The sequence below is a fragment of the Phytophthora ramorum genome (genome assembly GCF_020800215.1).
Source record: "Phytophthora ramorum isolate Pr-102 chromosome Unknown Phyram_PR-102_s0004, whole genome shotgun sequence".
In the NCBI taxonomy this organism is placed as follows: domain Eukaryota; phylum Oomycota; class Peronosporomycetes; order Peronosporales; family Peronosporaceae; genus Phytophthora; species Phytophthora ramorum.
In genome coordinates, this window is record NW_027150650.1 from 2,792,676 (window position 1) to 2,804,525 (window position 11,850).

Sequence of the window (11,850 nt, forward strand, 5' to 3'; positions counted from 1 at the left end):
CGTTCCTGCTAATCTGCTATCCGCAGCGCTATCCACAATCTCGTAGATTACTTCGAAGTACCTCAGCAAATTGGTGGTCAACAGATAGCTCCCAGTTGCAGGGAGGTGACTTCCTCAACTTGCAGCAGGGTGACGTGTCTTTTCGTGAAGAAGAGCGTATGGCTGCTGGCTCAATTAAAATCTTTCTCATAGAGCATGATCGACGTTCGGACGCCTATTGTGCTCCACCTTGTGGAGCTTGTGTTCTGCAGACGGATGGTTGTGGAGACCGCACAGAATCGACCACGTTGATATTATCAACAACGGTATTACTCAACAACTTTGTGCAGAATGCAAGACGTGCTACAAATATAGGTCTTGTAATTTTGGTCCCATTCAGTTTCTGATCGATTGTCAAGAGCGACAAACATTGCTGTTATGACCTCTTTAGAGACTTCATGAATATCATGGTAAATTTGAGACTTACGACTGAGAAAGAGCTAACTGAGTTCTCAAGTTTACGACAACCCCGCAAGAATCGAGCAAATTAGACCGACGCCGAAGAAAGCTGCAAGTCTAGCGAGTCGATCAGGCAAATGGTTGAGTCTCTCCAATCTGAAGTCCTCGCTGATATCCTTGAGTTTGGCGATAGTAACCAGCAGCAGAAAGTTACCCAGATGGCCCATCCCAATGCCCAACACGAGTACAACACCATAGAAAAACACCATTAGCAGCAGGAACCCTTGAAAGCTCCACTGGAATCCCAATCTCAGCGCCAACGACGTGTTGGAGCGTCCCATTCGTCGAGCAAAAGGTGCATCCCGTGCACTATCCAGGAGCAGAAATGCCCACGCGAAGACCATCACGGCGTATGCGTACAACACGACAGTCCACGGCACCTCTCCAACCAGGTACAGCGCCGTGCTCATCATAGCTACAGGCCCAACAGCCCACGCCACCACAGCTTCCCGCAACGCAACCATTGGCAGCGGTTCTTCACGTCGACAGTAAATCAACGCCAAAGAAGCAAGCAGCGCCATCCCTCCCGTAACTTCAACACTCTTGTCACAAATTGCATGCGTCAAACCCAGCAGAGTCAGCTGAAGGGCGTAAAACAGAGAGGACCAACGTTGCACTTGCGTCATCGACAACAAACTACAGTTCGCACAACAGAAAATTGCACATGGTGTAAGTTTTTACGGAATATAAGATAAATATAATAATAGACCGTAAAATGAGTACTTGAGGATGATCTTGTCGTTGTTGGCTCCTGGTTCCTTGGGTTGGAGAGTGCGCTGGAAGTTGCTGTAGACTGCGCTGAGGTTCCCTAGCAGCTGCGTTAATACAGCGCAGCTGAGGACAGTGAGCACGTCCAGCTGCAGGAAGGAGACCCCGTGGGAGTTGTGCAGCAGACTCACGGCCATGAGCACGGGAAACGCAGAGGCGAAGAGCGTCCGGGGCCGCAGAGCGCTGCGCACGCTCTTGGCATACTCCATCTTGGGTCGCAAAATGAAATCGGGAAGATAGTGTACTACACACAAATGTATCTATTTTGATGATCGGCATGACGGGTTGGTGCACAGGTGCAAAAGTGCAAAATGAACGAGAACTTACAGCACACGACGTATGGAATATTTAGTGAGATATTTCTGTGACTCTCAGTGTTGTTTAGAAGCATTTATCACGACATTATGCGTGCGGCCTCCGCTCGCACAGCTTGACTGTAAAACTTCTCACAGTTATGTTTGCGGCGGATGGGGAGGCTTGTTCCTGCCGCTTGTAGAGTTCCTAGGTGGTCATGTGGTTGTGGGTCACCTTGCTGTAAGCCTAAAAGCACGCGAGAGTCAAACTTAACCAACGTTTGAGGAGCGATCACAGGCACAGAATCTTGGTGGGGCAGTTGGTGGACCTGCCGCGTCACTGTGTACAATTTGAACTCAGCTACAGAGACAGCATGACGCAGAGAATGAAGCGCGCACCCGCAATTTGAGCCCATTGTTGGGCCTTCCAGTCCAATTGTCCGCGCTGGTGCCCCCACTGACGTAAATACCCGATTGCCACTACGAGAGTGCGCTAACTCACGTAGTTCGGATCCCTGCGAGGCAAGTGCTCCTACTGCCAGGCTTGGACCAAAATTTGCATCAGCTTGATATCTTGGCACCGTGAGGCAGCGATTTGATTGATACGTTATTCCATGCATTTTCAGGTATGACCGCACTGCAGGTTCGCGGACAATGAAGCAGTTAAACTCATCAACACATCAATCGTGCTGGGTTAACGGCAGCTCCACAATATAAACTCTGCCTTCGATCCACAGACATCAGCCCCTGAATGTCACTCTCCACGAATTCATTTCACTCCTCGACAGACGCGCCGCACACAGGGACGATCAAACCTCGTGGAGTCTGCAGCACTTGCTCCCAGTTGAGGCTGACAATTTCCTGGTTGGTTTTGGCAACCGTCATGGTCTGTGAGGCGTAACTGTGAGTATATTGTTGCTGCGACGGAGCCCGATCTAGCCGTAGCATGTGTTAGTCTAGAACAAATTGATAGGAGGTCAGATAGCTCGTGGTGGAACTCGTCAGCGCAGCCCGAGGAAGGTGGACCCTAGAAGTAATTTGCGCACTCGTTCGCTCAGCTTACTGGCGCCTTCAAGTGGCGAGAAAATCGATGCCAAAGGTGGCCGAAATCACGTTACGCCAAGCTGCAGTGGAGAAAAATCAGCAGGAAACGACAGCCCTCGTTTAACGCCGCCCCACAGTGTACAACAGGGACTGATGCGGCCTGGGACTTGATGCTAACGTCTGCAGACTGTGAGAGCGAGTGCCGATATTGCCTAGACGGCATTAAGAGTGTCAAGGCCCTCGCTGCCGCCACGCGTGTCCAGCGCAAGGTTGCATCCCGTCGCATCTTTTACCAGCGAATTTTGCTGTGCGAAAGACTTCATCATCTTCCACATCGTATTAATCGATCCCATGTGTTCGTGATCAAGGCCCGCATATCCACAGCCTTGCCGTATTGAGCATACGCTGTGTAATAATTGCCGGCGCCGTGGGCTGCAGCCACAAATTCGTGCTGTCGTAGTCATCCTCTGGCTGGTCAGTTCTGAGCTACAGGGAACGGCGATTGGCAGTCACCAGCTCACTTCTCAATTTATCCTGAGCTCATAGCACGACGTTCGAAGGGCAGGCCGCCATAGTGATGTTGAGAAGCCCAGGAAACGGTATGAAACCCGACACTACAGCCACTTCAACGGGTGAAGCCGGGCTGAGCGTCATCGAGATTTCGGATGGTGAGGCATCGACAGCTACGTCGGACTCGGAGGACGCGGATGCAAGCACCAAGTCTTTGGTTGAAAACATTCAGGAGACCAAGCCAGCGCTTACGAAAGCTGCGCCGACCAAGGTTCTGTTCCTCGATGGTATTCGCGGCCTCGCAGCCATTCTCGTTGTGCTCCAGCACTCCCACGAAGCCCCCACGCTAGGCCTGCACCTCGGCTCAGTCGCCGTTGATGTGTTCTTTGTGCTGTCGTCTTTCCTGCTGACGTGGCTTTTCATGAAGAAGAGCATGAAGTTCTTGGCGCAACGAGCAAGCTCCCGTTCGTGGATGTTCGCGTTGGTAGACTACTTCCAGAAGCGGTTCTTCAGAGTGTACCCGCTGTTCGCGGTGACAGCCATCGTGCTTTGGTCCATGTCATTTGAAAACAAGCACCGCTACTTTCGCTTGAGGAAGCCCGAGGACTATGACCTTCCCAAGGTACTTGCGTTTTACACTGGCTACCGACCTCATGTGTTTTGGACACTGCCACTGGAGATCGGGTACTACTTCGTGATTCCAGTGTTTGTCATGGTCGCGCTGGCGATGCGCCGCTTTTGGTGGATTGGCGCAGGAACTTTGTCTGTGTGGATTGTGCACGAAGGCTTGTACGTGCACCGTGACAACCATATGCCTCTTGAGCCCCACCTTCATACGTTTGTGGCTGGTTCACTGGGAGCCGTGGTGTTCGTGAAGCTGGACTTGTGGATTAAGGAGACGGGGTTCCAATTCCGCTGGTGGCATACGCTGCTGCTTCGAGTAGTTGAGGGATTGGCCATTGCTTCGATGCTGAGCGTGTCCTTCCATGGTCTGTTCTTCGACTGGGTGCATGAAGATCCCATCGCTGCTGCCCCAGGCTTCTCATTTGTTAGCGCGCAGCTTACAACGGTATTCGTGATTGAGATGATCCGTCCGTGCTGCATCTCCACGATGTTCGAGTGGAGCGTACTGCGATACTGGGGCAAGATCGGTTTCTCGGTCTACCTGCTGCACTCTTTCATTGTGGACTACCCTCCGATCAGCCACCAGAAGAAGTATTTCAACCGATTTTTTGCTCGGTTCAGTTTGATTTTACTGTTAGCGACGGCGAGTTACCATCTCATCGAGTATCCGTCGCAATTGATGGCGCAAAGAATCTCACGGTTCCTCGCTACTCAAGAAGGAAAAGGATTTGGGCGTGGTTTAGTGAGGTTCACGTGCATGGAGCGAATCAGCATGAGGAAGCAAAGAGTTCCCGTGGAGGTGAAATAATACGTGTACATGTATGAAGGTAATATATGTGGTGTGGACAGGAAAGTGCTTCATGCTCAATAAAATGATCTCATCAACGAGATTGCGTTTGAAAGACGGATCGTTTGCATTGACCTGGATAATGGAGCATAATGAAGTCGTTCATCGTATTAAGGTGCTAATAGTACTCGGAAAGTAATATTGTAATGGCTTTTCAGAAAAACATAATACGCTACTGCAATACTGGTGGTGCCAATAATAAGTATTGCAATTATTATATCATTTTTTTAGGCGGGAAGTTCAATTCATTACGCACGGAAAATCTGCGCGAGCTGGACATTGTATTCGTTAAGTATGAATATGAGCATGAACATGGGAAGAGATGGTAGCGTACACCGGAACCAGAAATTCGATCTGGGCTGGAAGGACCCAATTTCTGTAGTATACAAATAGTATACTTTTACGGGACCAATTTCATATTTTACGAGAGCCTTGTTTTACCAATAATCAGTAATTCCGTCAATATAATACAATAATTATTTTATTATAATTATTTTTCGATCCCTGAGTACTATAATACTTCAGACACTACAAGTATAATACTTTGAAGCACATCAGGAACACGTGATACAGATCGATTGCTAATGGATCCGGAACGCCGCAGGCAGTTCTTCACTGGAGTACAGACCTGGCTCCAAGCCCATCAACAAGCGGGGATCGAGCTCAATCCATATTTAAGTAGCGACCACGGGCAGAGCATCCAGACAAGGCAGAGCGCGGGGGGAGGGGGTACGGCCCTGTACCGTGTACAATTTGAACTCTGCTGTCGCACATTTTCCCGTCGCACAAAATGTAGCGCACTCCAGTCCAGCTGACCAGGGAGCCCAAATATCGGATCTCGACCACAAGCGTACGCCAGTCTTCAAAACTTGGCACTCCTCGTAGTAAAGTAATATTTGCATCGGTTAGGAATGCGTTGGTAGACCCGCTGTGCCATAGTTTAGCAAGTACTAAGCATCTCTTAGCTGCGGACTGGGGCTGGAAAAGTGCTCAAAAGTTCGACAATAGTGTTCAACGGGATCTCCACAATATATATATTGCCGTTAATCCACTGCATGCATTTCGACTTGAGCTCCTGGTCTTCGCTCTCCACAAATGCATCCCAGCTTGCGATTGACGCGTCACCGACGGAAATGGCTGAGCCATGCGGCAGTCGCAGCTCACAGTCCAAATAGAGCGCGGCAATTTCCCGGTTGATGCGAGCGACTGCCATGTCCGATTTGATGACTTCGTGTTGATTTGATGGCTTTGGCGGAGACGCTGCGACGAGGTGCAGCCACGGAATAACTAAAGTGCCTCCATCATCGATACAAATTATTTTTACTCCTTTACGCAGATCCCTCTAGCCGGTGATAACACGCACGCCCAGCGCTGCGACCTGGTGGATGTGCTTCGTACCAGGCTGCCGAATGAACATCATGTTGGGTTGCACACGCAGCTCTCCCGAAAGCCAGTGAACGAGCGCGGTATCAAAGCTTGAACCGCAAACGTGCACGAAGTCGATCTTGAGCTTCGGGTACGTCAGGTCAAACACGCGGGTCATCTCGCGCATGTCCTCTACGTTCTCCCTCTCGAGCTGCCGTCGTTGAACATCAGCCTCAGTGACCTCTGCACTGCTGTCTTCTTCCAAATCAGTGTCCTCGCTGACGTGCACCACGTGCAAATTGTGTGTGTGCTCGTTCTTGCGTACGTACAGGATGGCCTTGTTGAGCACTGGTAGATCGGGTGTTTTGATGAAGAACACGATCGGCGGGAGATGGATTTCTTGAAGCACTGCTGTGATAGTGCGGCCTCCCTTGGCTCCGGTCCGTGATCCATCCTTCACTTTGCCTTGAGACTTTGCCGCTTCGACGTCTTCCACAGCACCATCGAGAGCACCTCGAGACGGGAAAAGCTGCTGCATGATGTAGAGCAGGATGCGCAAAATGAAGACGCGCTCCAGCATGATGAACATCGTCGATGCAAAGACCACGAAGTACAGCGCAAAATACGTAAAGATGGCCGGGTCACCCAGCAGATTGCCCAGCAGTCCAAGAAGCACCATAACCAGACCAAAAATGCAGCTCCACCACGGAGCGTGCACGTCACGCGGGATATCTTCTCGCTTCAACTTGAGCAGCATACAACCAAAGGCGAAAAGAGCCATGACACCCAGGAACGCAAACGTAAACACACCAGCGAGCACCGAGGCGTCAGCGTGGAGCAGAACCACTAGACTGGCCTGCAGCGCGAAGAACAACAGGATGATATGGTGGTTCGTTCCCCGCCACTTGTTAGTGTGTGTGAGGAACGCCGGCAATACCCGATCAAACGCCAGACGACGTACGAGACCCGTAATGCCCACGTACGACGTCAGCACTCCGCCAGCCAACACAATGAAGGCGTCAATAGACACCCAACTCTCCAACCACTTGCCCGCAGCCACCCGACCCATGGTCGCCAGCACCACGTCCTTGTCATTATAAATTCCACCAGGCCCTTCCAGCGGTAGCACCGCCAGCGACAAGAACGACAGCAACAAATTGTAAAACGTGGCGAAAAACCACATATTCCTCAGCGTTTTACGAAAAACGCCAGGCGCTTGTTCCTCCACNCGCCAGGCGCTTGTTCCTCACAAACTGCGCCGACGTCTCGAAGCCAGTATACCCAGCATCGCCGATGAATATCCAAAGAAAATCCCTGTCAGCAAATTCCCCTTCACCAAGTCTCCCGCTACGTTCACACTGGGGAAATCCGTCTTCATATTGGCCAGAAAAATATCCGGATGCTGCACTGCGAAATACAGCGAAAACCCGCTCAGCAGCGTCAACGTCGCGACGTGGGCAATGAAAATGCCCAACGCCACGGTCGCGCTTTCGGCGATGCCAACAATTGACAGCATTGCAAACACGAAGAGCAGCGCCACTGTCCCGGGCACGACACTCACGTCCACCTGAGTGTCGAGGTACCTCAAGGCCGAGGTGCCGGAGACGACCCCCGTGGCCAAGTACGAGATGATGCCGAGCGTGGCCGCAACGGCTGCGGTTCTCTTTGAAGTAGTGTTAAGTAGCACATTGTAGGAACCTCCGTTGAGGGGGATAGCGGTCACGGCCTCCTCGTATATGGAGCGGAAGAGGTAGAGCACGAAGGCCACGAACGCCTGCGCCAATGGCGTGAGTTTGCCGGCTTTTGCAGCCACGATGCCCGACGAGTACAGGACGCTGGCCAGGATATCGTTGCCGCAGATGGCGGTGGACGGCCATTCGCCCAACTGTTGGTGCGGGGCCTCCAGCCGCTCGCGAGTGGCTTGGAGCGAGTGGGCAGGCACCAGGAGTCGCCGAGTCTCACCCTCTGGCGGGAACATCCAAGTGGGCAGCGAGTGACGGCTGCGCAGTTTGAAGTCGCGGATGCGGGGCGACCGACGAGGCGAGAGAAGAGGACGGAGACGCATCGGGGAGAGTGGAGGCGTCTGGCGCAGGGGAGGACAGGAGCGTCACCTTGAGGTCGTCCATCTATAATCGTGGTCGTGGAAGATCTGATTATGCCGCAAGGGGAGTTTGGATATGATGGAAGATGGGGCGGCTACACTCCATCGCAGCGGCATACGTACCGGTATGACTCAGGACTTGACGCTGAGTAGAATTCTACTTGTGTTGCTCGACAATATGAACGATTCGGGGCTTGTCCGTCGGAGTTGCTACTGCTGGCATCAGCGCCGGCAAGCTCTATACAATTAGCGAGCGAGCTAACGCGGTGCGCCGTGTTGGTCTTCAAGAAGGTGCTGGTAACGTTACTCATACTCGCGCTCGAAGCGAGGCCCCGAAATGCTCCGTGCAGCGTCCAATCAGTGTTTGCACTTCTCCAACCAGAGTATTGGATCTGCAGTCGAGAGTTTTTCTGGCGATACTTGGAGCGATACGGAAAGCCTGTCGCGTTCTCCTGGAGGCAGATAGAAAAGCTCTCCAACGTATCACTCAGTACGGTAGCAACAGCAGGGATCACTTTGAAGCAAATGCCTTGACGTGCAGCACATGTGGAGCTGGCAGGACCCGCCGCTGGTGGGCCAATAGTGGGTGCTCTCAATCTAGGCTAGAATCTAGCGGCGTGAACATTGTGCGCACCAGATCCAAAATCCTTTTCCAAATTTCGGTACCTGTGCACGAGCATGGGCGATTTTTCTGCTGAGTCAGCCTGACCCCCAAAAGATCCGATGGTTTCGGGGCTCAACGAAGCTCTCAACCGCCTCCGCCACCACCAACGCCTCCACCCTGACCCTCCACCTGCATGTACATGTAGATCGTCGCCCATGTGTCGCCATTACAGCCGATAGTGTCGGCGAGCCTGTGGCTGGCTCTTTTTCTAGGAATAGATGTCAGCCATTTTTTCATTTGCTCTTTGTATTCTCCCAACGGTTGTCTATCCCCACGCAGCCACCAAAACAGTATTCCGCCTGTCCGCGGTAAGCCTCAGCGCCAGCCACTTCGCAATTCTCCTCTCCGGCTTCGTACGGAAGTTGCTAATCGCCCAAATCAACAAAAGTCATGGCGGACGCAGCCAGCGCAGCAGAGAGCGTCATCGACGACGCGGCCACGGAGGACCTCACGCCGTCCTCCACGATCCTCGACGGGATGCGCGTGTACTTCGTGATCGGCGCCATCGGATGGTTGGCCTTCGAGCTCGGGCGCGTCAAGCTGCAGCGCGCCTACTACTGCCGTGAGGGCAAAGCGGAGACCACAAACAGAATCGTCACGAGATGCCACGACTCGAAGGTCTTCGGGTGGCTCAAGCTGCTGTTCGTCACCAGCGACGATGAGCTAATGGACCAATGCGGAATGGACACGCTATTCTTCTTTCGCTTCCTGAGACTCTGCGAAAAGGTCACGGCCGTGGGCGTCCTGTGCTCGGCAGCGACCTTCCCCATCTACTACTACGCCAAGCGGGACACGCTGGACGCTCTGTACCGCATGACGCTGTCCCACTTGGACACGGACGAGATGTGGCGGTTCTGGTTCACGGTCGTCACTATGTACCTGGTGTCGCTCACGACCTGCTACTTGCTCTGGCAGGAGTACCAGGAGTACATCCGTCGCCGCCACGAGTTCATGTCCAGGAAACACTCGCAGCAGTACACGGTGGTGCTCAACGGTCTGCCGCCGAACCTCTGCACGCAACAGACGCTGCGCAACTACCTTGAGCTGCTCTTCCCCAAGTCCGTGCTGCACGTGTATGTTGCACTAGAGTGTCGGGACCTGGAGAAACTCGTGGCAGAACGCGTCAAAGTGCGCAACAAACTGAGCACGTTCTGGCACAAAGTGCGTTGACCGGAGAGCGAGTCATGACGCGAAATAAGCTGCTGGGAGGAGAGAAGGTGGATGCCGCGGAACTGTACCAAGACCAGCTCAAAGAGCTCAACATGGCGGTGGAGAAGGAGCTCCGATCCATTATGCGCAACCAGGCTGCGGTTGCGCGTCAGTTGGTGGAGTCCAGCGGAGATGACGAGACCTACGGATTTAACCAGAACAACATGGACTCGGCCAGGAGCATCAACTTTGCGTACAAGGAGGAGGAATTGGACAGCGGTGCGATAGAATCGAGGTACATCAAGAGCTTGAAGCGACAGGACAAGAAGGCGGTCGGAATCATGCGTGGAGCTGGATTTGTGACCTTCCGCAGCCTGAAGGTGGCACAGTCCTGCACTCAGATCTTGCAGAGCGCCAACCCCACGCAAATGCACGTGGAGCCTGCAGCTTACTCTGAGGATGTGGTGTGGGCGAACATCGGACTGTCCAAGAACATCAAGGACACGTGGTTCCTGATCTCTATGGGGCTCAGCACTGCGATTATCTTGCTCTGGACGGTGCCTACGGGTATCGTTGTGTCTTTTGCCAAGGTTTCATCGCTGGAGCAGAATTGGGCGTGGCTTGCCCAGGTCATCCGGGATTACCCGTGGGTGAAATCGGTGCTGGAGCAGGTGTCACCGTTGATGCTGTCTGTCATGACGGCTTTGGCTCCGATCATCTTCGGCATCCTGTCCAAGCGTGAGGGTCATGCATTTGATTCGCAGGTGAACGCGTCGTTGTTGAAAAGCTGGTGATCTACCAGATCTACGTGACGTTCTTGCTGCCTATTATCGGTGGTACCGTCATCGATGCAGTCATGGGCTCGGGTAACACGGATCTGACGGATGTGAGCGCCGTCCTTACCATTATCAGTGATGCAGTGGCGGTGCAGTCGGCCTTCTTTATCACTTATCTGCTAGTCAGAACGGGACTCAATTTGACGTTGATCCTGCTGCGCGTTACGCCAATCGTCAAGGCTGCTATCTACCAAGTGTTCGCGCCCAAGCTGACACCTCGTGAGCGCGCATCGGCGTGGTTCGGCCTTAACTCACTGGCTCACCCTGGCGACTTTAGCGCTTCGGACCTAGTCTCCGAGTATTTCCTGGTGCTGATGCTTGTACTGGTGTTCTGTGGTATCGCTCCGATTCTCAGCTACTTCGCGCTCCTATACCTGATGCTATCGGACTTTGTGTATCGCTGGGCGGTGCTGTGTGTGCATGATCCATCAACGCAGACGTCTGGCACGTACTTCCCGTCGCTGTACCGCTTTATCGTTGGCGCCCTCCTGTTCGCACAGATCATCTTGGCGTCCGTGTTGGCCACCAAGCAAGTGGCGCTGCCGGCGACGTTCGCTATCATTCTGCCGTTCATCACGGTCGCGTTCCACCTGTTCGTGAGCACTCGCTACCCGAAGATCGCTCTCAACCTGCCTCTGGATCAAGCCGTGATCGTGGACTCGCGTCGCTCTCGCCAAATGGAGGATCTGGAGCGCGTGCTCGAGAATGTGTACATGCAACCGGCGGTGCTGGAGCGCGGCCCGCTGGAGCCTGACTACCAAGGGCTGACGAGCGACCCGAACTCGGAGAACCAGCTCGCGTCCCCACCGCCTGTCGAGGTGAGTCATTGTATTGCGTGGGCTCATTTGAAGTGCGTGGCTAGGAACTGACCGTTTTTATTGTTGTGTATGCAGAAGGACTCGTTCCGGTCCCAAGACAAGCAAGCCTTCTCACCGGTATAGATATGCATTTACTTTCGTTGAGCGCTCGTCGCTGGGTGCTAGTAATACAGTATTTCGATGGCCGAATACTTACTTCTGCCTGCACTTGCCTGGCTACAGAATAACGTTCAAGGAAGTGACTCCGCGCCTTACCAGCGCATGGAGAGCAGGAATCGACCTGGTCGCCACGACTCGGTCGGCGGCCTGGTGTGATTTGACGTCAGCGGAGTC

General features: G+C 53.2%; 3 protein-coding genes across 3 annotated transcripts; 2 read left to right on the forward strand and 1 right to left on the reverse strand.

Moving 5' to 3' along the window:
• Positions 1-497: 497 nt before the first annotated feature.
• On the reverse strand, positions 498-1,475 carry KRP23_5332 (UbiA prenyltransferase domain-containing protein 1-like protein; the record flags this gene model as incomplete). Its single annotated transcript, XM_067890385.1, has 2 exons — positions 498-1,134; positions 1,222-1,475. The coding sequence occupies 2 exons, from the start codon at positions 1,473-1,475 to the stop codon at positions 498-500; spliced, it is 891 nt and encodes a 296-aa protein (XP_067746938.1).
• A 1,729-nt stretch (positions 1,476-3,204) lies between these two features.
• KRP23_5333 (uncharacterized protein) lies at positions 3,205-4,545 on the forward strand (the record flags this gene model as incomplete). Its single annotated transcript, XM_067890386.1, has 1 exon — positions 3,205-4,545. One exon carries the CDS (start codon positions 3,205-3,207, stop codon positions 4,543-4,545), a length of 1,341 nt encoding a protein of 446 aa, XP_067746939.1.
• A 4,559-nt stretch (positions 4,546-9,104) lies between these two features.
• KRP23_5334 (CSC1-like protein) lies at positions 9,105-11,832 on the forward strand (the record flags this gene model as incomplete). Its single annotated transcript, XM_067890387.1, has 5 exons — positions 9,105-9,787; positions 10,237-10,243; positions 11,200-11,517; positions 11,593-11,634; positions 11,740-11,832. The coding sequence occupies 5 exons, from the start codon at positions 9,105-9,107 to the stop codon at positions 11,830-11,832; spliced, it is 1,143 nt and encodes a 380-aa protein (XP_067746940.1).
• Positions 11,833-11,850: the final 18 nt, after the last annotated feature.